The sequence below is a fragment of the Leopardus geoffroyi genome, chromosome E2 (assembly GCF_018350155.1).
Source record: "Leopardus geoffroyi isolate Oge1 chromosome E2, O.geoffroyi_Oge1_pat1.0, whole genome shotgun sequence".
In the NCBI taxonomy this organism is placed as follows: domain Eukaryota; kingdom Metazoa; phylum Chordata; class Mammalia; order Carnivora; family Felidae; genus Leopardus; species Leopardus geoffroyi.
In genome coordinates this window covers 4,029,465-4,056,139 of record NC_059335.1, presented here as the reverse complement: position 1 = coordinate 4,056,139, position 26,675 = coordinate 4,029,465, and the positions used below count along the sequence as shown (strand labels likewise).

The following is a 26,675-nucleotide window of genomic DNA, read 5'->3' as shown; positions in this document are numbered from 1 at the left end:
CCCGGGTGGCCCAGTCATGATCTCCCGGTTCATGAGTTCGAGCCTCATGTTGGGCTCAGGGCTGACAGCTGAGAGCCTGGAGCCTGCTTCCAAATTCTGGGTCTCCCTCTCTCTCTCTGCCCCTCCCCTGCTCATGCTCTGTCTTTCTCTCTCTCTCTCTCTCCCTCCATTTCTCTCTCAAAAATAAATAAACATCAAAGAAAATTTTTTTTAACGTTTATTTATTTTTGAGACAGGGAGAGACAGAGCATGAACGGGGGAGGGTCAGAGAGAGAGGGAGACACAGAATCGGAAACAGGCTCCAGACTCTGAGCTGTCAGCACAGAGCCTGACGCGGGGCTTGAACTCACGAACCCGGAGATCATGACCTGAGACGAAGTCGGACACTTAACCGACTGAGCCACCCAGGCGCCCCAAAAAAATTTTTTTAAGAGGAAGAATATTGAAAGTGTCCATCCCCGAGTAACTACATTTAAATAAAAAATACTGAGTTGCTAGAAATAAATAAAGTGGAAGCCACGTAGGCATAGAGCACAGTCATGGATATGAAACGTAAGTTTTAAATATTGCCATCACTTTATAGGAAGCATGTCTAAAGCCGCCCATGAAGGCATACTGACGGTATTCCTTTCCAGCTTCATTACCTTAACGGCGTCTCTTACTCAGTCCACCCCTGTCCTGAATCCCAGTACAAGCGGTCCAAGGAACTTACCAAAGCGGAGGAGGCAAAGGAATTCAGAGATCACCCTGGCCCTGCAGACTGCCCGAAGGCCTTGCTTCAGTTTTGTAACCACGGGAAGGAGCGAGGTCCCCCGCGGCGGTATCTTTGGCCAGCCCTGCTCTTCCTTCCTCTCTCTTGACCCGTGAGTTTCATGACACACCCATGCTCCCACGGTGAGAACCAGGTGGCGTGCACAAACAGCCCCACAAGCAAGTACTTCTGGTGTCGCAGTCCTGCTCGGATTGCGTGCGAGCTCAGGTCTCAGTTCTGACTCCTCTTAGCCCCGAGCGCTGGGACCAAAGGATTCTGTTTCAGGATACGGAAACCGGTTGATGTGGAGAATATTGCTAATTCCCTGGCTAATGGAAAAGACGCTGGAGACTGGTATGAAATGAGGCCATCCACATTGCTGAGTGTTTGAACGGCTATAGCGAGACCCTTCATTAAGGTCGTTAAAAAGTGCGTGACACACCCCCACCCCTCCATCCAGGCACACGAGGGTTCTTCCATCATGGGAAAAAAACACATTTTTTTAAGTTGATTTATTTTGTGAGAGCAAGAACACAAGTGGGGGAGGAACAGAGAGAGAGGGAGAGAGAGGATCCCAAGCAGGCTCTGTGCCATCAGCACAGAGCCCGATGGGGGGCTTGAACCCATGAAGCTGTGAGATCGTGACCTTGAGATGAAATTAAGAGTCTGACACATAACCAGCTGAGCCACCCAGGCACACCTTTCATGGCAAAACTTTTTTAAAAAAGATTTCCCTGTTTTTTAATTAAGACTTTATTTCTTTATTTTTAGGGTTTTTCTTTTGTTTCTTGAGAGAGAGAGAGAGGAGAGGCAGCCTGAAATGGGGAGGGACAGATAGAGGGAGAGAGAGAATCATAGGCAGGTTCCACACTTCATGTGCAGCCCGACTCAGGGCTTGATCCCATGACTGAGATCATGACCTGAGCCAAAATCGAGAGTTGGACGCTTAACCAACTGAGCCACCCAGGCATCCCTTAAGATTTTATTTTTAAGCAATCCCTACACCCAACATGCACTTGAACTTACAACCTTGAGATCAAGGGTTGTGTGCTCCCCCGACTAAATCAGCCAGGTGCCACCCCCCCCCCCCCATCATGGAAAACTTTTATCTGCACACAGTTATTGATGAAACAAGCAAAAATATCAGGCTAAAGAAGATTAGAACAACAGGATTAACCAACTTGACCTAGTTAACGTTTTCAGAGCACCACTACCCCCAGCAGTTACAAAATGTACATTATTTTCAAGTACGCATGAAGCATTAACCAAAATAGGCCACATGCACTGTTAAAAACAAAAAAGGTGGGGCGCCTGGGTGGCTCAATCAATTAAGCATCTGACTCAGGTCATGATGTCTTGGTTCATGGGCTCAAGCCCTGAGTTAGGCTCTGTGCTGACAGTGCAGAGCCTGCTTGGGATTCTCTCTCTCCGCCTCTCTCTCTCTCAAAAATAATAATAATAGTTAATTCGCTTTTAAAAATAAAAATTAAAAGCAGGGCACCTGGATGGCTCAGTCGGCTAAGCGTCCAACTCTTGGTTTCAGCTCTCATGATCTCACAGTCTGTGTGAGACTGAGCCCAGTGTTAGGCTTTGTGCTAACAGCAAGGAGCCTGCTTGGGATATATTCATTCTCTCTCTCTCTCTCTCTCTCTCTCTCTCTCTCTCTCTCTGCCCCTCCCCTGCTTGCTCGTGCTCCCTCTCTCTTAAAAATTAATAAACTTAAAAATAAAAAGCAAGAAGGAAAAAAAGAAAAAGAAGAGAAGGTTTGTGTCTCTGGGAGTGAGGGCTCTAACTCCTAGTTTAATATGTATTTAGGAGATTGGAGCCTGCGGTGGTTACTTTGGACTTACGACGGTTTAAACCTGCCTATATATTCTTTTCTGTTCATCACACCAAAAGTTAGAGTCGAATTCTCCTCTTCTGGAACAGGGGCCATTTGTAGCGGCTTGCTTCTAACAACCAGAATACAGGCAAGTGTGCAGGGAAGGGTTAAGTCAGCAAGCCCGCCTTGCTCAGAACCTATGTGTTACTAAGAAAATCCTGTCTTCCCCTCAGGGCTCACCTTTGGCACCTCCTGAGGGATGGGCTCTGAGCCCTTGGAATGTTCTCCCTGGTCAGCCTAGCAGAGTGTGGTAGCCCCTCTGTAACCCTGCACCAAATCTCTGTAGAGAATTACATGCTCGGGGAGAAGTGGATTGTCTAGGAAATCTTTAGGGAAAGTAAAGAGATGTCAAACATCCATCAAACAAGACAAGTCAAAATGGTATACCACTTGCTGGGAGGCAAGATCATGTTTCTGAAGGTTCTGTTGACCTACAGATAACCTGAATCTGAATGTGAGTGGATACGAGACTAATCCAACTGAGGTCGTTCTGCAAAGTAACTAGCCTGTAATCTCAGCTCACGAAAATCAAGGGAAAACCATTCGAGAGGGAAGAAGATGAAGGAAGTGTGGCCGCTGAGTGCCACACATGACCCCGAACTGGATTCTCTCCTTGGGAAAGGAGGTCCTGGGACCATTGGCACAACTTGAATGATCTCTTGAGTACGAGAATGCAGCCGTGTATCCGTGTTGAGTTCTGACTCTAAGGGGTGTCCTGTGGTTGTAGAAAAGAACACCTATATCTGCAGGGATCACACACTGGAGTGTGCAGGTGATGAGTCACTGTGTCACGCTCTGGAATGGTTTGCAAGCCAGAAGGCTTTCCTCCTGTACTTGGACACCACGTAGTCTGGAAGTTGCTACAGATGAGATACCTGCAGATTGCACCTTTCTTGAAAAAGATGTTAATTTGTGGGGCGCCTGGGTGGCGCAGTCGGTTGAGCGTCCGACTTCAGCCAGGTCACGATCTCGCGGTCCGGGAGTTCGAGCCCCGCGTCGGGCTCTGGGCTGATGGCTCAGAGCCTGGAGCCTGTTTCCGATTCTGTGTCTCCCTCTCTCTCTGCCCCTCCCCCGTTCATGCTCTGTCTCTCTCTGTCCCAAAAAAAAAAAAAAAAAAGATGTTAATTTGTATGTTGTGAGATTATTTTCATCTTAATTTTCTGTGTTTCTAATTTAGTATGCGCTCCTTTTCACTGCAGTTTATAGATGCTATTTAGGTGTCCTTAATTGGACACTCCATTGGGTGGAAACATTCCCATTACTAATAGATTTCATGAAAGGTAAATATCAGAGAAGACTCAGTGCATTTTATATCTTTTGTAATGCTTGGTAATGGAGAATTGTTGTTCCATATTCATTTTTTTAATGTTTATTTTTGAGAGAGAGAGAGGGTGTGGGGGGTAGGGAGAGAGAAAGGGGGACAGAGGATCTGAAGCGAGCCCCATGTGGGGCTCAAACTCACAAACTGCGAGATCATGACCTGAGCCAAAGTCAGACGCTCAAGTGACCTAGCCACCCAGGCGCCCCTCCATAATGATTCTTTTTTTTTTTTTTTTTAATTTTTTTTTTTCAACGTTTATTTATTTTTGGGACAGAGAGAGACAGAGCATGAACGGGGGAGGGGCAGAGAGAGAGGGAGACACAGAATCGGAAACAGGCTCCAGGCTCTGAGCCATCAGCCCAGAGCCCGACGTGGGGCTCGAACTCACGGACCGCGAGATCGTGACCTGGCTGAAGTCGGACGCTTAACCGACTGCGCCACCCAGGCGCCCCCCATAATGATTCTTAATTCAAAAACTCACTAAAAGAAAATTCACTAATAAAGGTTAGGTAAAATTCACGCCGTAGTGTTTGGTCCTCTGACAACAAGAAAGAATAAGAGCCTTATTAAATGACCAGAAATCTCTCCCTTCTGCAGTATACGCTCCATATGCTGTGTTTTTAGGTATTTTTTCCAAAATCTGATAAATAGAGTCAAGTGGAGAAGTAGTTCTAACAATTCCAACCAAAGATACACAAACACTTAAATAATGGGGTAGACAGGCCATCAGCCATCTTTCAAATGGGTTGATTTGTGTCCCTCCAGAAGATGTTGAATTCCTAACCTCCAAGACCTATGAATGTGGCTTCATTTGGATAATCTATTTTTATTTCATTTTTATTTTAGAGAGAGCACGAGCAGGGGAGGGGGACAGAGGGAGAGGGAAACAGAACTTTAAGCAGGCTTCTTGCCCAGCATGGATCCCGACATGGGCTTGATCCCACAACCCTGGGATCATGACCTGAACCAAAACGAAGAGTCAGATGCTCGACTGACCGAGCCACCCAGGCGCCCCTGATTTCATTTTTATAAGGTGTGAGGTTTCAGCAAATCAGGACGCAGAAGGGAACGTCCTTATACTTATAAAGGGCTTCTGTGAAAAACCTACAAGTAATAGCATATTTAAAAAAATTTTTTTAACATTTATTCATTTTTGAGAGACAGAGTGTGAGCGGGGAATGCGCAAAGAGAGAGGGAGACACAGAATCCGAAGCAGGCTCCAGGCTCCGAGCTGTCAGCACAGAGCCCAACGTGGGGCTAGAACTCATGAACCACGAGATCATGACCTGAGCCAAAGTCAGACGCTTAACCGAATGAGCCATCCAGGCGCCCCAAGAAATTAGGCAATTTAAAGAAAGGCATGCAGAATAGAAATGGAACAAGTAACACTGTCTTTAGTCACAGAGAATATGATAAACTATGTAGAAGTTTCTAAGGAATCTACAAAAAGTTGTAAGAAATAATGTCTGAACTAGGAAGGTAGCAGCATTTGTCAGTAACAAAAACAATAATTGTATTCATATGCCCACTCAGGGAACCACTGCAAGCGATAATTCAGAAAGCAGCAACATTTATGTCACATCAATGAACATGAAAAACTTAAGGATAAAATTAAAGTGGACATATGTCAGAGCTGAACAGTGAAAAAGGCAAAACACTGATGAGAGAAAATCAAAATAGATAAACCATGCCCCTGGATCAGAACACTCAATATTATTAAGGTTCACATTCTCTCCAAGTTGATGTGTGGTGTAAACGCAAGCCCATTCAGTATCCCAGTAGCCTTTGGGAGAAATTGACAATTTGATTCTAAAATGCATTTGATGGGGCACCTAGGTAGCTCAGTCCGTTAAGCGTCCAACTTGATTTTCTCTCAGGACATGTTATCGAGGTTCATGAGATCAGACCCCTCACTGGGCTCTGTGCCGACGCCGTGGAGTCTGTTTGGGATTCTCTCTCTCCCTCTCTCTCTGCCCCTCCCCTGCTCACACGCACATTTTCTTTCTCTCTATAAATAAATAAACTTAAAAATATAATTAAAGGGGTGCCTGGGTGGCTCAGTCAGTTGAGCGTCGGAGTCTTGATCTTGGCTCAGGTCGCGATCTCACAGTTTGTCAATTTGAGCCCCGTGTAGGACTCCGCTGACATGTGGAGTCTACTTGGGATTCTGTCTCTGCCTCTCCCCCACTTGTGCTCACTTACTCTCTCCCTCTCTCTCTCTCTCTTTGTCAAAATAAATAAACTTAAAAGTTTTTTAAATATATATACTTAAAACATTTTTGTACACGTACATGAAAATTAAAAAGATCTAGAATAGCCAGGATCATTTAAAAATCTGATAAACCAATAGCCTCTGTTTTCAAGACTTTTAAAAAGCTACAGTAATCGATATAGTGTGGTATAAGCCAAAGTATAGAAAAATGGATTATGGGAACAAGAGTTCAGAAATCAACTCATGAATCTATGACAAACTGGTTTGACATAGATTGACAAACATGCCAAGGTAATTGAGTGGAAAAAGAAGAATCCTTTCAAGAAATGGTGCAGGAACAACTGAGTTAATCTATATGTGAAAAGAATGAACACTGAGTCTTAGCTGATACCATCTATAAGGGTGCATAGTATATGTGTGGCAAGACTTCCTGGTTAGAATACAAAAGTTTTAGCTGTAAAAGAACTTTCGTCAAAACTCCGACTTTTAAGAAGATGCCAAGTTTCATTTAAAAATGCAAAGAGGGGCGCCTGGGTGGCGCAGTTGGTTAAGCGTCCGACTTCAGCCAGGTCACGATCTCGCGGTCCGGGAGTTCGAGCCCCGCGTCGGGCTCTGGGCTGATGGCTCAGAGCCTGGAGCCTGTTTCCGATTCTGTGTCTCTCTCTCTCTCTGCCCCTCCCCCATTCATGCTCTGTCTCTCTCTGTCCCAAAAATAAATAAACGTTGAAAAAAAAATTAAAAATAAAAAAAAATTAAAAAATAAATAAAAATGCAAAGAGAAGTAACAGACTGAGGTAAATATTTGCAAGATGTGTCTGTTAATAATGGACATATGCCCAGATTATATATATTCTTACCACACAGTATCGGGAAGATTAACAACCAAATTAAAAAATGGACAAAGTAGGGGCACCTGGGTGGCTCAGTCGGTTGAGCGTCCGACTTCAGCTCAGGTCATGATCTCACGGTTTGTGAATTTGAGCCCTGCGTCAGGCTCTGTGCTGACAGCTCGGAGCCTGGAGCCTGCCTCAGATTCCGTGTCGCCCTCTCTGCCTCTCCCCTGCTCGTTCTCTGTCTCTCTCTCAAAAATAAACATTAAAGTTTTTTTTAAGAAAGGGCAAAGTATTTAATCATATACTTCATGAGGAATATATACGTATTTCCAGTAGTACCTGAGAAAGTGTTCACAACATAGGAGGTCAGGAAAAGGCACAGTACAAGCCACACTGACCAAATAAATAATGATCCCAGAAACAGACCCACACACGTATGGAACTATGGTTCATGACAGAAATGGTAGATCAGTAGGAGAAAGATTAATTGTTATGTGTTGCATAAATTCATATTTTGTGGGATTAACCTTTATGCCTGTCCTCTGCCCCAGGTGAATAGTACAGAAGAGGAAGCTGCCATCTTGTCCTGGAGCGGCAACATTCTCAACAGAGGTGAGAATGCGCGTTCCATGAGAAACTGTTCAGGGTCAGTGGGTCTGATTTGATCAACACCCATCATTCCCCTGGGCAGCTGTGGGGTCTGTGGGGAGAAGGACAGAAAGAGATCACAGTGGGGGGGCGGAAGGAAAAGGAAGAATATGATTTCTCCTGGCCTCTAAACACAGGTTCTCCACCAGAGGAATACCACCCCATTCCCCAACATCTGTATCCAGGGATGTTTGAAAAAGTACTGTAGTATGTGCTTTTTTTCTTCTCCCGTGCTTATTGGGGGCTTTAACTGGTATTGAACGGGGAAAGCAGATGCTAAGTGTTTCTGTAATCAATAGGACAGTCACACATAGTAAAGAAATATCTCACCTAAAAGGCCATTGGCCCTCCTACTGAGAAACAGGAAGTGTTAATGATAGGGTTTGGGGTTTAAGGAACCGTATATCGCTACAAAAGTCCAGCTGCTTTATGTGGTTCCTTGTGGAGACTCCTTCTGGCTATGCCAGGCTTCAGTCCTGGTGATAATCAGAAACATGACAGGAAGACCCAGTCGGATGAGGCTAACTTTGGTGTAATCCCCCAGTGTGGTACCTGAGAAAACTGAAAGAGAGAATGAGATCATGACTGGTATCCCTTCTGCTCAAATGGATCTACCAAATGTGACTCTCACACACCCGCTTGTGTTTCCTGGCCAGTGGTCTTGTACCTTCACTCAAGTTTTATTGAAAACATAATGTAGGGGGCGCCTGGGTGGCGCAGTCGGTTGAGCGTCCGACTTCAGCCGGGTCACGATCTCGCGGTCCGTGAGTTCGAGCCCCGCGTCGGGCTCTGGGCTGATGGCTCAGAGCCTGGAGCCTGTTTCCGATTCTGTGTCTCCCTCTCTCTCTGCCCCTCCCCCGTTCATGCTCTGTCTCTCCCTGTCCTAAAAATAAATAAACGTTGGAAAAAAAAAAAAAAGAAAACGTAATGTAGAATTTCATGAGGTCTATAATGGCCCTTCTTTTTGTCTTCTTTCTTTTATATTCTCTGTGCCCTCTCTCTCTTCCTTCGTTTATTTGGTCTTTATCTCATTTCCACTTTCCCACATTTCCTTTCTCCTTTCTCCCTCCAGGGATTAGGGATTAGGAGCAACACAAAAGACTCAGAGCACTTTTATTGCCTTCTTCAGGCTGTCATAACAAAGTGCCACAAACTGGGTGACATAAAGCAACAGAAATGTATTCTCTCACAGTCTGAAGGTTCGAAGTCTGTTGCGACCGGCGCAACAAACACCGAGATCAGGGTCCTGAGGGTAGGGGAATGTAAGAAAAAAAAGAGAGAAGAGAAGCCAGTTTGGGAACAGGAGGGTCCCCTGGGCTGATGGCCCGAGTGACGGCTTTATTGTTGCTCTACACAATCTTTTCTATCCAGACTCTTATGGGTCAGGCCATTCTAAGAATAAACAGGTTTCACATAATCGCTGCCAACCAAAACATTTAGTTCTGTGTTTCTTGTGCATTTTCTAGACGGGTCACAACAAGACCTTGTTGATAAGATTGCTAGCAAAACACAATTCCCATGTTTGTTTCTATCCGACTCGGGGTACAAAAAGGGAGGTAGCATTACTGCCAACACCTGCAGACCACAGGCTTCAGGAATTAACTTTCTCAGCCTTGACAAGGCTTTCGTATGCCCTTGAAAGTGGGGGAATGGGAGGGGGAACCATCGGGTTGGCTGAGTCAACAGGGAACCGTTGCTCGACCCAGTCTCAGCCTGGCACCGGGGCCCGGCCTCCCACAGAAGTCTGAAGTCAAGGTGTTGACAGAGCAATACTTTCTCCAAAGATTCTAGGCAAAGATCCTTCCCTCTTTCCTCTTCTAGCTCCTGGAAGCTCCAAGCACTCTTTGGCCTGTGGCCACATCCCTCCAATCTCAGCCTCTGTTTTCACATGGCCGTCTTCCTTCAGTATGTCTCAGTGTCATTACTTACTCCTCATCTTTTAAGGACACCAGTCACATTGAGTAAGAGTATTCCCTAATCCAGTGTAATCTCATGGGAAGTTAACAAACGATTATCTGCAAAGACCAGATAATGCTATTTCCAAATAAGGTTGCATTCACAGGTACTGGGAGTTAGGACTCAAACATACCTTTTGGGGGACAAAAATCAACCCATTACGGCTCCAGCAGAGTGCCAAAATCTCGTAGCTGGCCCAGTATCCTCATAGCACAAAACTTAAACTTCATATAGGCAGTGAGCCCAGGAATTTTGGAATTCAGAAGCTAAGCATCTGGGTCATGGTGCATATCAGCTGCAACCAAGTAGGGCTTGGGGTTGGCTGTGGACCTGGTTCCTAAGGAGGAGCCTGTATGTGCATCATCCCTCTCAGAACTGGGAATAGCTATGGCCTATAAACAGGGAATTTCTCAACGTCACACATCCCAATTACTGCCGAGTCTATCTGTAAACTCAGCGGTAAACACGTTCCCTGAGGTGAGGTCCATGGAGAGTAATTTCTAATGATGCCACCATATTTTTAAAAATGTTTTATTGTTTATTGTTGAGAGAGAGGGAGAGAATGGGAAGGGGAGGGGCAGACAGAGAAGGAGACAGAATCTGAAGCAGGCTCCAAGTTCTGGGCTGTCAGCACAGAGCCCGACGCGGGGCTCAAACTCAGAAGCCGTGAGATCGTGACCTGAGCCGAAGTCAGATGCTTAACTGACTGAGCCACCCAGGCCCCGATGATGCCACCATATTTAGAAAGTCCCCTCCCCCTCTCATTACTGACCATACAGGCCTTCATTTCTAATTATAAAACGTTTATTGCCTGTGGGAAGAATCAGGAAGACACAAAATTATAAACCAAGAAATTCATTTGTAGCATCCAGTGAAGTAGAATTATAGTAGAAACAAAGGTAATTTTCAACGATGTAGTACGGGCCTGGTGACCCAAGTGGATACCACAAACATGACACAAAAGCAGAGTGCTGTGGAAACCCTGCATCTGGAGAACAAGACAGAGTCATCGAAAATTAAATTGTTAACGCCAAGATAAACCAAAATGGTAACAGCTGCAGACAGTAGTAGAAGGAATTCTGCTGGTGACCAGCTTAATGATTTTAAAGACTGACAGGAGAGATCATCCAAGAACACAAAATAAAAAAGGTGAAACAAATGGAAACGATGAAAGACTTCAAAGGAACATAATGGACGCAATGGAGAAATGAGAAAGACAAACAGAACAGTCTTTGGTTAAAAATAATATATTTCTGGGGCGCCTGGGTGGCTCAGCCGGTTGAGCGTCTGACTTCGGCTCAGGTCATGATCTCGCGGTCTGCGGGTTCGAGCCTCACGTCGGGCTCTGTGCTGACAGCTCGGAGCCTGGAGCCTGCTTCATATTCTGTGTCTCCCTCTCTCTGACCCTCCCCTGTTCATGCTCTGTCTCTCCCTGTCTCAAAAATAAATAAAACGTTAAAAAAAAGAAAAAAAGAAAAGAAGAAAATGTATCAGGGGCTGTAGAAGAAATGGCTAGATTAAGTGCAGTTTGGGATAGAGAACGGTCATAGTGTGATTTGTGGAGTGTCTGTGTGGGTACGTACTTTTGCCTGAGTGCTAAGAGCTCCTGGAAATTGACATCATGCCGGTACATGAATATTACTGTAATGAAGATTTTACGTTCACAAGGAGTTTAGTTAGACATGCATTTGTAAGAAGAGAAATTTCCTTCTCCCGTATGGAAAAACGGTTTGGTGTTTCTGGGGGAAAGTGAGAAGTTGATAGGACTTTTAGGTGCAAACACATGCACGCATCAAGAAAAGCAGGGGTGCCTGGGTGGCTCAGTCGGTTAAGCCGACTTGGGCTCAGGTCATGAGTTTGAGTTTGAACTCGCAGTTTGTGAGTTCAAGCCCCGCGTCAGGCACTGTGCTGACAGCTCAGGGCCTGGAGTGTGCTTCAGATTCTGTCTCTCTCTCTCTCTCTTTCTCTGCCCCTCCCTCCCCCGCTTGCGCCTTCTCTCTCTCTCTCTCTCCCTCAAAAATAAACATTAAAAACGTTTTTTTATTAAAGAAAGAAGAGAAAAGTCTGAGAAAGTGGAAGATAGTGGGCGTATGCCAAGGCACGCTGAGGACTGCTGTTGCAAAGTCAGAGGAACACAAAAAATGGAGGAAAGAAGCAGGTAGAGAGAGCAGAGACCTGTGGACGCCTCAGAAGTTGCACATGGGAAGCAGCATGACCCCCACGTCTAGACAGAGCCTGGTCCCTGTGCATCAAAGCGCCAGGGGGCCTGGATCCTTGTCCCTCCTGCCCAGTCCCTGCAGAGAGGGCAGAGCCCCAGAACAGATCCGTCCCCATTGGGATGGGCCGTACTGTGGCAGGAGGGCATGTGCCACTTCTGATGTTGCTGAAACTGGGCAGAAGGCAGAAGACCATGGTCAGACCGCACACAGTGTGAGCGGATTTAGTGGTGAAGATGAGATTTCCCATGGGAGCGAGTGGGATGTCTGGAGTCACAGAATGTGAAAGGCCCTTAAGCTGCCCATAGCTGTTGGAAGATCAGAGTAGAGGGAGGCACTCGAGTGGGAGAGTCCAGCTTACCCTGTGAATTAAACTTAGTTAAGAAAAAATATTAGCAGGCATTGTGTAGTCACTTCAAGTGAATTCCTGCTAGAACTCAGTGCCCTCCACCTGCCGTCTCTGGACTGAGGACCACGCAGGTTCTGAAACCTTCAGAGCTCTTCAGTTCCTGCCTCCCCAACGCCTGCCCTCACTCACTGCCCCGGATGCTGCTGGTAGGGACGGGGACCCTCTCCCTGCTTCCCGACTGGGGTATATCTCTCTCTCAGACTCCAGGGTTTCACCCAGTATGATTAGGAGGAACATGTTGGTTGGACACAGGCTTGACCACCTGGCTTCTCATCACACTGGCCCAGGCCACAGAACTCGGGTGCACTCTGCACAGCACCTCCACGGTGATCAGAGGGGACCGTTGTAGAAGTCTTTTGTAGACTTTTGTAGTCTTTTGTAGACCATTGTAGAATCTCACTGGGGCTGCCTCGAAGCCTGATCACAGGGGCACACGTTCTCTCAAGGACAGAAGACAGGAGGGACATGCTTTCTTCGCTGACAGACGACGGGCAGTCCTATGTGATGGGTTTCCAGTAGAAATAGCTCCTGAGCCAGGGGGAGGGGACGATAGGATTCATTCCCCCATGGAAATGGCAGTAATCTTCCTATGAGCACGCAGTCTCTAATCACTGTGACAGCCCTGCAGACGGGCATAACTGTCCTCGTTGTATGGATAAGGAAACCGGGCCCAGGCACCACAACCCGCGTGCGCAGGAGAGGAGGCTCCAAAACATGAGTTGAATTCACTTCTTTCCTGGAAACACAATTAGAAGGCCTAAGAAGGACATTCTTTTCATTTTCCCACGGTGAGGGTCTGATGTAAAGAGAGCGCATAGACTATCCTAGAATCTAGGGATCAGAGAGATGTGGTAAGAACTTGGATCCAGTCAGGGTGCCCAAAACCAAGCCGAGAACCACATGCCATCCTTGCCCGATGAAACCAGGGTTTTGGCACCTGTAGACACACATCCTGAGCTGTACCCTGTTCCACACCCAGGAAGCTTTAAAACAACTTTATCGAGATGTAATTCACATGCCATACAGTTTACCCATGTAATACGTGCAGTCCAGCGGCTTTCCTTTATTCACAGATGCGTGCAAATACCACACAAATTCAAAATGACCCCCCATTACTCTAAAGCTTTTGCTGTATTTCCCTACCCCCACCACCTGCAGCCCTAAACACTACCCTGCTTTCTCTGTGGGTTTCCCTACTCTGGACTTTCCTATGAGTGGAATCGTGTATTATATGGTCTTTGTGACTAGACTTTCACTTAGCATCATGAGCTCCTCCCTTTTGTGTCTTTGGAATGTCCCCCCCCCCCAGCATCTGGTCAGGTACCCCAAGGACATTTCTGTTTTGAAGAGACCCCATACTTGTATCTGTCTTAATTTCCCATTGTAACCCAGTGGAAACAGAAATGCCTTTAGAAGCAGACGGACTTGGGCTTTGACTTCTCTGCTCATTCTCCCTGGGGCCCTGAGCAGGAACCCTCAGCCGTCGTTCCCAAGGTCCTCATTTATCCAAGTGGGCCTAATTCCCACCACACAGGAGTGTTTGCAAGGGTCAGAGTGACATGTCCCACAGAATGCTCTAGGAGATGATTTTGGACAATGCAGTGACGTGGTATTCTATAGCTTTGATCATGGCGTTAGAAAGTTATTACCCTTTCAATCACGTTATGCCCTTCTGATCACATCAAGGAGAGAAGATGCATTTCAAGCCGACTTTAGAACACCTTTATCTCTGGCTCGTCACTCTTTGTAACTAGGGAGTGGTTGGCCGTGGGCTCAGAAGCCTGACCATCAACAGTGTCAGGCTAGCACGTCCTAACATTTTTTGCCTTTCCATCGTATTCTATATTTATATTTACCCTCCTTTACCAGGTAGGTGACACTGCATTTTTAAATTATTGCTGTTTCCATTTTCAAATAAAAACGTGTATTTAAAGAACAAACGTAGGGGCGCCTGGGTGGCGCAGTCGGTTAAGCGTCCGACTTCAGCCAGGTCACGATCTCGCGGTCCGGGAGTTCGAGCCCCGCGTCGGGCTCTGGGCTGATGGCTCAGAGCCTGGAGCCTGTTTCCGATTCTGTGTCTCCCTCTCTCTCTGCCCCTCCCCCGTTCATGCTCTGTCTCTCTCTGTCCCAAAAATAAATAAACGTTGAAAAAAAAAAATTTAAAAAAAAAGAACAAACGTTGACTCCTATTAGTAAATTACTAAATGAGTAACAGTGGTGCAGGCATAGCACACACTCATGAATGTGGAATGTACATATTTGAATATTGGAAAAAACTTGAGTGGTGAATGGATGTAAAGCTTGCAGCGTGGGCCCTGACATGTGTGAAGCGATCTGTAAATACAACCAGTGTTGTGTCTTTTGTATTCTCCGCGTCTCTCAACCTGTCCATCCACCCTTATCTTGAACCCCCCAGCATACCATCCTAAGGAACGTACCAAAGCAAAGGAAGGAAGGAAGGAGTTCCACGGTCATACTGGCCATGCAGCCTGATCCAAGGACCCCTCTTCAGCTTTGCAACCCCTGGACGGAGGACAGCTCCATGTGGGCAATGACCTCTTTCCTCCAGCCTTTCCCTTCCTTCCTCTCACGTGACCCACAGGTCAGGAAAAGAAAGTCAGGTGATGTCACATAAAACATTCTGAAAATGACACAGTGGTAAAGATGAAGAACAAACCGGTGGTTGCCCAGGTTGGAGGGTGATGCTGGGGAGAGCGGTGGGTGTGACAGTAAGGCACAGCATGAGGTGATAGATGGATCGCTATGTTGGTTGTGCTGGTGGCTCCATGAATCTACACGTGACAAAACAACATCAAACCCTACCCTCGCATTGTGCTAGTGTTGGCTTCTTGGTTTGGATCTTGTAATGGACATATCATGGAACCATTGGAGAAATTGGGTGCAGGGTACAAGTATCTGTCCTGAGTTTGCAACTTCCTGTGAATTGAATGACTTCAAAATAAAAGTAAGATAGGATTGAAGAGGAAAGGCAGTCTAAAAGAGACATGGGCAGTCACACGTTAGGGAGTGGAAACATCACAAAGTCTGTTGCATGCACGGCCAAGGCAGAGACTGAAGCAAGACGTGGTTGTCCAGTGAACAACTGGTGTCTCTGTGATGTGCCACACTCATACTGGGCATAAATCCAAAGTTCTGTCCATTTGGCCACTCTTGGCCAAACACCAGCCAAGGGGGTCTGTTCTCAGTAGGAACCATGAGTTTTACTCATTGGGTAGAAGGAACAGAAAAATTCTCCTGGTGCCTGAGGCTACCAGAGTGTCCACATTGAGAAAGTCTGCCAAAAGATTTGCAGCCTGGGAGAAGCTCCTGTCTGCCCCCAGCACCCCGAAGCAAGACTCGTCCATGATGTGATGAAAGCCAGTGCAACAAAACGAAGCAGATGAAACAAAGAATTACATCTGCAAGAATCATCTCTACTCCAAACAGGACTTTTTTTTTTTTCTTTTTGAGAGAAAAAGAGAGAAAGCACGTGGGGGAGATGGGGAGAGGGGGACAAAGAGAGAAACTTAAGCAGGCTACGCACTCAGTGCAGAGCCCGGTGTGGGACTTGATCTCATGAACCTGATATCATGACCTGAACCGCAGTCAACAGTCACGATGCCTGCCGGAGCCACCCAGGCGACCCCAGAACTGGATTTTTATAAGCGTATCTCCCGGGTTTTAAGAGAGGAGACAATAGTTCTAAAATAAGAATGAGTATTTGTGACAAAGAACAGGATTATGAACAAACAGCAACAGATCGTGAAGGTGAAGATATTGTGGATAACCTTTTTACACCTGCACCAGACGATGAAGAAATCCTGGGTACAACTCAGAAGCAACTTGATGCTATGAAGTTGAGAGGGAGCCTCCCCAAATTAGGCAAAATGTGGAGACTCTATGAAATAAAATTGAAAAGACACATAGGATGAAGAAAGTTTCACACTTGACTAATTGCTGGTCCCGAAGTACAAAATAGAGAATGGAGGGGGGTCGATAATATGCAGGAAGCAGTGTTTTCCCTAAATATCAATGGCATCACGGTTCCTATGGAGGTAACTGCACGTGCTACCCAGCCAGACTCTGAAGTTTTAAGTATTTATTTCAAATCATCCAAATTTTTTGAGTGTGTCTTTAAGATCCATTCTGTGCTCTGACCCAGGCAGAGCTATGGCAAGAGGTAAGCCTCGTCCTTGAGTAGTTCTTCATAGAGCTAAGAATGTAGGTTCCACAGGACTGTTAAGGATCGGCAGGTCTCTCCATCTGCACTCGTCATTCCCTGGGAAGCCCTGGGGCATGTGGGTAGTACAGACCTAAGGACAGGGGAGGAAGGAAGAGGAAGAATATTATTTCCCTGGCCTCCTAACACAGGTTCTCCACCAGGGGAACACCACCCCACCTCCCATCCTCCGTATCTAGGAATGTTGGGAAAGGTCCTGATAGCACTCGTTATCTTGTCCCACAATGACTGGGGCTTCAGCTGCTCTTTAATGAGAAAAAGAAATGGTGCTGAATGTTCCCACAAGGAACAGGACAGTCCCACGTGCTGAAGAAATACCCCACCCAAAGTATCAATTGTGCCCATGGTGAGAAACACAGCATGTCCCCATGGTGGAGTTTGGTGTTCAGAGAACCCCGCGTCACTATACCAGCCGTGAACAAGACAAGTGCTCAGTTCTACATGGATCCAGGTGGAGACTCCTTCTGGCTGCACCAGGCTTCCAGCAGGAGAGCGCCCACAATAACCACAACTAGGGCAGCCAGACCCAGGCGGATGAGGTTGCCCGTGGTGTAGTCCCTCGATATGGCACCTGGGGGGACTGGGAGAGAGGGGAGGGTCAGCACCAGCCAGTAGAGGAGCGTCCGTCCTTCCCACGTGGATCTGCCCAACGGGACGCTCCTGCACCCACTTGTGTGCCCTGGCCAGTGGTCAGCTGTGGCCGCCCTGAAGTTGTAATCACTGAAAACCCAACGTGGGATTTCGTGAGGGTTCTAGTGGGTCTTCCTTGGTCTTCTGTCCTTTGTCTTCTCTCTGCTCGGTCTCTCTTCCTTCATTTATTGGCTCTTCATATCATTTGACCCTCCCACGTGTCCCTTTTCCCCTCTCCCTCCTGATATTAGGAATCAGGCTTAGGAGCAAGACCAAAACCCAAAGATGCTGCCCCGAGCTCGGAAATGATTCGGTGGGTGTCTGTGCACCCCCTCCTCACGGCAAAGACTTCAGGCAGCCGTGAGCTCAAGAAAATTCAAGCCCAGTAGCTAAGCACCGAGAGCACTGTGCATTTCATTCCCACCGCACCCAAGAAGAGCTAGGGCTCAGTGTTGGCCCTGGCGGCTAATGAGGACCTGGGCTCAGTGCCCAGAGTCCATGGGAGGAACCCGTGGTGACGTCGCGGAGCCCAGGGCGCCCTCTGCACCTGTCTGCGCTGGCTGCACGGTCCCTGCTTTCCAACCAGAGGGCGATGGGCCACCACGGCTCACATGCACACGTCTACGGTGCCACAGAAGCACGGGGTGTGGCATCCGAGGAAGCCAAGTTCTGGCCAGACACACAAGATGGTTGTGAAAGATCCTCCACGGGTGACCCGGAAGCCGGCGGCCGGGGCAGCAGCGCGCACTAAGAACGAGACCGCAAGCCATGAGGCTGCCATCACCGGGACGACCCACAAGTCTAAGAGACGCAAAGGGTAGGGGAAGGGACGCTGACGGTTGGCGGGACGGATCGTTTGCAAGAACAACTTGAGAAATTCTCCAGGAATACAGAACAACAAAGGCCAAAGACTAGAGGTTAGGAAAGGGCAGGTGTGAGAAGGAGATGACGGTAAAGTCAGAAGAGAGAGAAGAATCAGAAAGGAACAGAAGCAACGCTCTCCAGGTAGAAAAAAGAGCACGTCGTTCACCTTAAACTGATAGTGTTGTAAGTCAGTGATGGGTCCACCCAACTGGGAAAGCAAGCAGAACAGCCAAAATAAAAACAAGCTGATGAAGAAATGAGTTGACTTTCTCCAACTTCTGAAAAATCGTGCAAAACCTCACCTCTCACCCGGATCTCAAGACGATCGCTAGGCTGTGAGGCCCAGAAAGGAGTCCTGGTCTGGAAGTAGACACAGCTGTAGTTCCCGGCGTCACCGACTGTCACAATCTGCAGGGAGAAGTCCGCCTCCTTGCCGGCTGGGGTCCGGAGCCGGATGGGCTCTGCCGCTCCCGCCTTCATCAGGGCGAACCTCATGGGCCCGAAAGTATTGTCTGGCCTCTGGCACTGCAGGGTCACGTCGTCTCCTGCGGTCACCACACCCCTTTGGTGGGCTTGCAGGGAAGGTTTAGGGAGACCTCCTGTAAGAGAAGGGGGACTCCGAGGTCACGGGGAGAAGCCCGGTGTCCCCCACTCACCCTTGTTCTCCCACGGGGTGTTCCTGCTGAAGGTGGGACACAGATCCCTGGTGTCACCCTCTTTCGACTCTGCGGGAAGGAGGTCCCCCCGCCCCCACGAGCCCTGGATGAGGCCGACCAAGTCATTCTGTTGCTGTGTGTCTCCACCTTCTCTGTCCCCTCCTCTGGTCCCTCCCCCAGGCCCGTCCTGCTCCTCACCTGTCACCAGCAGCAGGATGACCTCACTGGGGGGTGATCTGATGTCCGGGGCCCCTGGTCTGTAGCACTCACAGGTGTAGTCTCCAGCGTGGCTGGTTCTTAGGTCAGTGAGGTGAAATTCAGCCAGGCCCTCCTTGGAAGCCGGTGATCGTGAAAAGTCCAAAACAACATTACCCTTTTTGAGAACAAAGTCGACATCCTTGGTCGGGGTCTGGCACTGCAGCCTTACACTGCTTCTGGGCGGCACCACCCAGCTGGGCCAGGCCCTGAGGGTGGGCTTGGGAAGGGGCTCTGGAAGGAAGCAGATTGGGGACAGGATTTGGTGCCCTCGCCTGCTGTCAGGAAACCCCTTGAAGGAAAGAGAAGGGATGCGGGCAATTTGGAGCGAAGGAGAGGGAGGGTTTAACTGAAGGAACACTCACCGTCAGTCCCCCTGCTTCCTTGGCCAGCGCACAGCCCTGCAAGAGAACCGTCTGTCCGTGAGACCTGAGCCCGGTCTCAAGGGGACCTCCCCGGGGCGGGGGTGCTGCCACTGAGACCAGACCCTGGAGGTCACGCATCTGGGAGTGTTCTCATTTCCCCATGCTGGACCCAGGCTTCCACTCCGCCCTCAGCTCCTGCCCCATTTCCCACAGAAGGTCTCCTCTTTGGATGCCACCTGCCACTCCAGGGGCTCTCCTGGCTTCACAAACGTCCACAGTCCCCTGGATTCTCAGCCTCTCTCATGGACAGGTTCTTGCATTTCTGTCAAGCTGGTGTTACAGTTCCTGAACATCCCCCCCAGTGGCCCCCGCCAATTCACCCTGGATGTAGAAGGCAGGAACCCTGAAAAAGATCAGGAAGCATGGGACTTGAATGTGACCCTGGGCCACCTCTGATCTTGTCTGAGACCCTGAGTGGGCCTGACAGTCTGCAGACAGCCTCACCTGTGCCGGAAGAACCCCTCCCCACCCCATGCTGAAGGCTGCTCTATGCCAGGGGCACCTGGGTGGCTCAGTCCATTAAGCGTCCAACTTTGGCTGCAGTCATGATCTCCTGGTCCATGAGTCGGAACCCCACGTCGGGCTCTGTGCTGACAGCTCAGAGCCTGGAGCCCGCTTCAGATTCCGTGACTCCCTCTCTCTCTTCCCCTCCCCCACTCGCACTGTGTCTGTCTCTCTCAAAAATAAAAACTTAAAAAAAAAATCCGTTGACTTAGAAAGAAATTTGCAATTGACAGTTATTATGTGTATCTCCGAGCACCCACAGACATCCTGCTGTTAATGCCCAAATGTGGTAGACACGTTTTATCTGAGTTCTAAGATCTCCCGAAAAATAACATCAAGCCTGTTTACAGAATTTATTGGAAGAGAGTGATTGCTCTAAGTCAACAGATACTTAAGAGATTTCCCCTTCCTTCCTTCCTTCCTTCCTTCCTTCCTTCCTTCCTTCCTTCCTTCCTTCCTTTTTTCTTTCTTCTTTCTTTCTTTCTTTCTTTCTTTCTTTCTTTCTTTCTTTCTTTCTTTCTTTCTTTCTTTCTTTTTCTTTCCCTGTGTGAACCAGTTTTGTGTCTTAGTCATGAAAAGGGGGAAGTTACCAGGCCTTTGTGCTAAAATTGTCTGGGGAAATCAAAAATACTACATCCCATGTTTTGAAAAAAAAAGAAAAAAGAAAAAGTGATAAATAGCCAAAACATGAAAAGACCCAAGCATCCAGTGAAGGATAAGTGGATAAAGGAAAGGTCTGTGGTCTGTACAGACAGTGGAATACTCTTCTGCCATTTGAAAGGAATGAAATGCTGGGGCGCCTGGGTGGTTCAGTCGGTTAAGCATCTGACTTCATCTCAGGTCATGCTCTTGCAGTTCGCGGGTTCGAGCCCCACGGCGGGCTCTGTGCTGACAGCTCAGAGCCTGGAGCTGCTTCTGTTTCTGTGTCTCCCTCTCTCTCTCTGCTCCTCCCCTGCTCTCACTCTGTCTCTCTCTCTCTCAAAAATAAATAAACATTAAAAGCAATGAAATGCTGATAGACGCTACATCATGAGTGGACTTGGATGACACTTTGCTGTGAAATTAGCCCAACACCCAAGAACAATTACTGTGTGATTCCACTGACACAAAGTACCTAGCTAGAATGGGCAAATTCATGGTTATCAGGGGGCTGGGGAGGAAGCAGAAAGGAGTATTGATGAACGAGTACAGCGTTTATGTTGGGGATGACAAACGTTTTGGGTGAAGGTTGCACATCGTTGTGAATGCACTGAAATGCCACCGAACTGTATACTTACAGAGAGTTAAGAGGATCAATATTATTTACATATATTTAACGTAATAAAAAGCAGAACATAATGCGTGTGTTTATGGTATTGAAAAGAAAATTCTCACCGATGCCAGACAAAGTGGGAGTCTGAAAAAATAAATTCTAGATGGCATGGGACAGCTCACAAGGGGATTGCGATTAGGACAGAGAAGTCAGCATGTGCTCTGTCTTGCCTCACGGGACATTTAGGGGCCTGTGAAAATTCAGAGCCTTTGCAGTCCCAGCCCTGTGTCCCTCAGCCCCCTCCTGCACTCCTCAAGATGCTCGGTCCCAAACACCTTTGAGGGAGGTAAGGAGGTGATGTAAGGATTACTCTGTGGGGCTGCCTGACGTCTTGGGATCAGAGAACTATGGAGGGAGGGAGGCAGTTTTAGCATAAATATCTGGTAGTTTCGGGGCGCCTGGGTGGCTCGGTCGGTTAAGCATCTGACTTCGGCTCAGGTCATGATCTCACGGTCCGTGAGTTCAAGCCCCGCGTCGGGCTCTGTGCTGACAGCTCAGAGCCCGGAGCCTGTTTCAGATTCTGTGTCTCCCTCTCTCTGACCCTCCCCTGTTCATGCTCTGTCTCTCTCTGTCTCAAAAATAAATAAACGTTAAAAAAAATTAAAAAAAAAAAAAGCTGGTAGTTTCCCCCTTCTCACTGCTGAGACACAAAACTGGTGGTCCACACAGGGTTAAAAAAAAAAAAATGGAGATCTGTTAGAAACATGGGCCTAATCGCTTCAGTGGCCTCCTGTGCTCTGTTAGCAAGAAGGAGATGGAACTTGGTAGATGGTGGTTGGACACACCTTCAGGCCACGTGGGGTTTATCATTTGGCCCCAGGCCCCGGCACATCTCATCTGATCTCACCCCTGTCTTGAGCAGGACACTTGCTTAGAGGCCTCATTGCTTATGGAGGCAAGAGGAAGTCCTCTTAGGAGAGACTCACTCACTCTCAAAGCCAAACATGGAAAAAGGTTTATCTCATTGCAGTGAGGCAGAGAATGAATAGTCAAAAGGTGGGAACAACCCAGGCACCCACCAACAGGCGGATGGAGAAACAAAATGAGATCCATATATAAGTGGAATAGTACTCAGCCGTCAAAAGGAGTGAAGATTTCAGACATGTGTCCGGAGACGATCTCTGGAAGGCATTGCTAGTGGAACCTGTGCCTAACCCAGCCAGAGGAGAATGAACGATAAAAGGAATAGTAGACATATTTTTTTGGACACAGACGGGCGTGTCTTCCTACGACGAGCCTCTGACATAAGGGGCCCTCTGCAAGCAAGCCTGAAGTCTTGGGATCAGAGATCCGTGGCGATGGCAGGAAGCCAAGTGCAAAGAGCCACGCTGACGTGAGTCCTCCCTTCCTGTTTGTGGATATCAAGCTTTGTTGGTTTCTGGAGACCAGTTCTGGTCTCTGGTCCATCACTGGGGACATTCTGAATCACGCGTCTCTGCCTCCTCAGGGGTTTCCAACCCCGAAACCCTTTCGGACACTCCTAGAGTGCTCCATACCAAGGACCCCATGTGTGTGTCCCTCTTACTTCAACATCTTGGCTGAGCGGAAACGTTTTTAGAACCCGGCGGTTCTGGGTTGAGATCTGGCTTCCCTGCATGCCACCCGTGCGATCCGAGACCAGGCGCTTGACTCTGCAGACTCAGATTGGATTCCTAATCTGCAGACGTGGACCTCATTCTCTCTTGCAGGGTTTGTGTTGTGGGGAGTGTTGTTTTTATTTTTTGACGGGTGGAGACCAGCGTGGTATTTCCCAAATGTGGAATACGTCCCATCAGTGTTAGACGTGATGAGTTCGAGGTGGAAGGAAGGACAGTCCAAGCGCTGCGTGATTGTATGCAGTAAGCACCAAGAGAGCCTCCTTGAAGCTAGCCTCTGACATGCCTGGATGGGGGCTAATTGCCTCCATAGCAGAGAACTAGCAGCTCTCAGGCCCAGAAGCTTGACGAGGACCAGCGTATAGTTAGAGAATGCTAATACTGTTTCCTTCTCGCTGCATTTACTTTATAGTTTCTGTATTTGACCTGGATTTTTTTAGTTTATTTATTTGAGAGAGAGAGAGAGAGAGAGAGAGTCTGTGTGTTCTTGAGTGGGGAAGAGGCAGAGAGAGGGAGAGAGAGAGAACCCCAAGCAGGCTCCATGCTGTCGGTGCAGAGCCTGATGCGCAGCTCAAATCCCATAAACCATGAGGTCCATGACCTGAGCCAAAACCAAGAGCCGATGCTCAACCAACCGAACCACCTGGGTGCCCCGACCTGGATTTTCATTCATAGTATCAAAAGTTTCTTTCCTAAGCACAAAAGGCTAAGTCAGTATTAAAAACAAAACACATTAAGCCGGGGCGCCTGGGTGGTTCAGTCGGTTAAGCGTCCAAGTTCGGCTCAGGTCATGATCTCACGGTTCGTGAGTTCGAGCCCCGCGTCGGGCTCTGTGCTGACAGCTCAGAGCCTGGAGCCTGCTTCGGATTCTGTGACTCCCTCTCTTTCTGCCCCTCCCCCACTTGTGCTCTGTCTTTCTCTCAAAAATAAATAAACAATTAAAAGCAAAAGTGAATTACTGGGACCTTATGAAGATAAAAAGCTTCTGCACAGCAAAGGAAACAACAAACAAAACTAAAAGGCAACCAACGGAATGGGAAAAGATATTTGCAAATGACATATCGGACAAAGGGCTAGTATCCAGAATCTATAAAGAGCTCACCAAACTCCACACCCGAAAAACAAATAATCCAGTGAAGAAATGGGCAGAAAACATGAATAGACACTTCTCTAAAGACATCCGGATGGCCAACAGGAACATGAAAAGATGTTCAACGTCGCTCCTCATCAGGGAAATACAAATCAAAACCACACTCAGGTATCACCTCACGCCAGTCAGAGTGGCCAAAATGAACAAATCAGGAGACTATAGATGCTGGCGAGGATGTGGAGAAACGGGAACCCTCTTGCACTGTTGGTGGGAATGCAAATTGGTGCAGCCGCTCTGGAAAGCAGTGTGGAGGTTCTTCAGAAAATTAAAAATAGACCTACCCTATGACCCAGCAATAGCACTGCTAGGAATTTATCCAAGGGATACAGGAGTACTGATGCATAGGGGCACTTGTACCCCAATGTTTATAGCACCGCTCTCAACAATAGCCAAAGTATGGAAAGAGCCTAAATGTCCATCAACTGATGAATGGATAAAGAAATTGTGGTTTATGTACACAATGGAATACTACGTGGCAATGAGAAAAAATGAAATATGGCCTTTTGTAGCAACATGGATGGAACTGGAGAGTGTGATGCTAAGTGAAATAAGCCATACAGAGAAAGACAGATACCATATGGTTTCACTCTTATGTGGATCCTGAGAAACGTAACAGGAACCCATGGGGGAGGGGGAGGAAAAAAGAAAAAAAAAAAAAAAAGAGGTTAGAGTGGGAGAGAGCCAAAGCATAAGAGACTGTTAAAAACTGAGAACAAACTGAGGGTTGATGGGGGGTGGGAGGGAGGAGAGGGTGGGTGATGGGTATTGAGGAGGGCACCTTTTGGGATGAGCACTGGGTGTTTTATGGAAGCCAATTTGACAATAAATTTCATATATTATAAAAAAAATAATAAATAAATAAACATTATTTTTAAATTAAAAAAAAAACACGTTAAGCCAATAAAGTACAGGTAGCAAAGGCTTTTCTGCAGAAATCATGAACTTGGAACATTCATTGAAATTTGTAAAGCACCAGTTTAGAAGTAATGTGTGCATTGATTGCACTCGGCAAGATTTCTGATACATAGTATGTTCTCAGTAAACCAAGGCTGATGTTTTTGTTTTCTCTTTCAATCCCCAGCCCAAACCTCTTACCGAGTCTGTTGTTTTCTAGGGTCGCCCCGTGAGACTTACTGAGACAGAGCAGTGGGAGTAGCCTAGGGATCATGGCAGCAAACCAGCCTGTCCAGAGCCGCGTCTTCAGCTGTGCAGCCCGTGGGAGGGAGCGGAGCTGGGACGGCCACAACCTCACTCACGACTCCAGAGTGTGGGCAGGAACAAGGTTTCTCTAACTGTTAAGTTCCTCCTTTCACAGCTACGTTCTGGAAACGTTCTCAGTGCTGCTGATTGCAACATGTTCCTCACATGCCCAGCTTCAAGGATTTGACTCACGGAAGTCCTCAGTCCTTGTCTGTCTTCAGATTTCACACATCAGACATGCGACCCCCCACGTACCTGGGGCGTGAGCCTGAAGGATTCCTAAGAGAAGATGAAGATATTTCACTGTTGAGAATACTGGAAAATGCTGGACAAACACTCAGGTTGCTGGACATTGTCCACTGTCTTAAGAGCTGAGGACTAGGGTCGCCTGAGTGGCTCAGTCAGTTAAGTGTCCGACCCTGGCTCAGGTCACGATCTCACGGTCCGTGAGTTCAAGCCCCTCGTCGGGCTCTGGGCTGATGGCTCAGAGCCTGGAGCCTGCTTGGGATTCTGTGTCTCCCTCTCTCTCTGCCCCTCCCCTGCTCACACTTTGTCTCTCTCTTCCAAAAATAAATAAACATTAAAAAAAAATAAAAATAAATAAACTTAAAAATAAAAAATAATAAAATGAGAGTATGTATCCCAGGCAAAAAGGAATTCTGTCCTTCCTCACAGCTGCATAGATGGGCTTTCTCCCTTGGGTCAGGACCCACCAGTACGTTCACAAAGCACCTCAGAACCAGGAGACCCAAAACGGGTCCTGGGCTTGGGTTTCTTCTTCCATCATGGGCATGTTGCCAGCCCCAGGGGCAGAGCCCTCTGGATGGGTCTCATGGGACCCGATATAAATCATTGTTCTCACGTTTACCAATAAGTAATTAATTGTGAGAAGCTGGCACAAACCTCCCCGGGACTCCTTGGACCTCTGGTCACAGAGCAACACTAGGAGTGAGTAGGTTTCCTCCCGTGACCAGAAGTCAGTGTCATGGGGTACCTCGTCATGCCAGCCAAATAGCTCAGACCAGCTCCTGCTGGAACGACCCTCACAGCACAGTGCTCCAGTAACCTTCCTGTGTGGCCACTGAGCCACGTTCCTCAGGATGCGCAGTGGTTCAGGGGACGCCGTGCTCTCTGCACCCAAGATCGCTTTCGTCTCCTGGAAAAGCTGTGTGGGACTCACAGGCTGTTACTTAGCCAAGAAATGAAATTATCAGGAGGTCCGAAACAGCACCTTTCCATTTCTTGTTGCTTCCTTCACTGATTTTGTCTCTAGGTAGGAAAATGCACTGCTGCAACTTAAAAATGTAAATCCTCAGGGGCACCTGGGTGGCCCCGTCGGTTAAGCGTCCAACTCTTGATCTCAGCTCAGGTCTTGATCTCAGGTTATGAGTTCAAGCCTGCGCTGGGCTCCACACTGGGCGTGAGGCCTACTTCAAAGCATCCTGACTAGCTTTTACTTCTTTTATCTCCACAGAAAGGGTTTCTAATCTATTTTCAACCCCAGCTAGTGTTCTTATTATCGTGATTCTAAATTCTGGTTCAGACATCTTGCTTATATCTGTGTTGATTATGTCCCTGGCTGTCATTTCTTCCTGCTCTTTCTTTTGAGGCAGGGA

General features: G+C 47.7%; 1 protein-coding gene and 1 long non-coding RNA gene across 2 annotated transcripts in view; one reads left to right on the top strand and one right to left on the bottom strand.

Annotated features, from left to right (window-relative positions):
• LOC123578618 overlaps positions 1-25,081 on the top strand; it is a 31,789-nt gene extending 6,708 nt beyond the window's left edge. Inside the window, exons 2-3 of the long non-coding RNA XR_006702436.1 lie at positions 7,551-7,611; positions 24,974-25,081. This is a non-coding gene — a long non-coding RNA (uncharacterized LOC123578618). The remainder of the gene's footprint in view (positions 1-7,550; positions 7,612-24,973) is intronic.
• Positions 16,158-25,100, bottom strand: LOC123578617 (T-cell-interacting, activating receptor on myeloid cells protein 1-like). Its single transcript, XM_045441609.1, has 6 exons — positions 24,994-25,100; positions 19,239-19,274; positions 18,817-19,107; positions 18,265-18,561; positions 16,878-17,048; positions 16,158-16,541 (listed from the first exon to the last, which is right to left on the bottom strand). Exons 1-5 carry the CDS (start codon positions 25,025-25,027, stop codon positions 16,906-16,908), a joined length of 801 nt encoding a protein of 266 aa, XP_045297565.1. The 5' UTR covers positions 25,028-25,100; the 3' UTR covers positions 16,158-16,541; positions 16,878-16,905.
• Between the last annotated feature and the right edge of the window lie 1,575 nt (positions 25,101-26,675).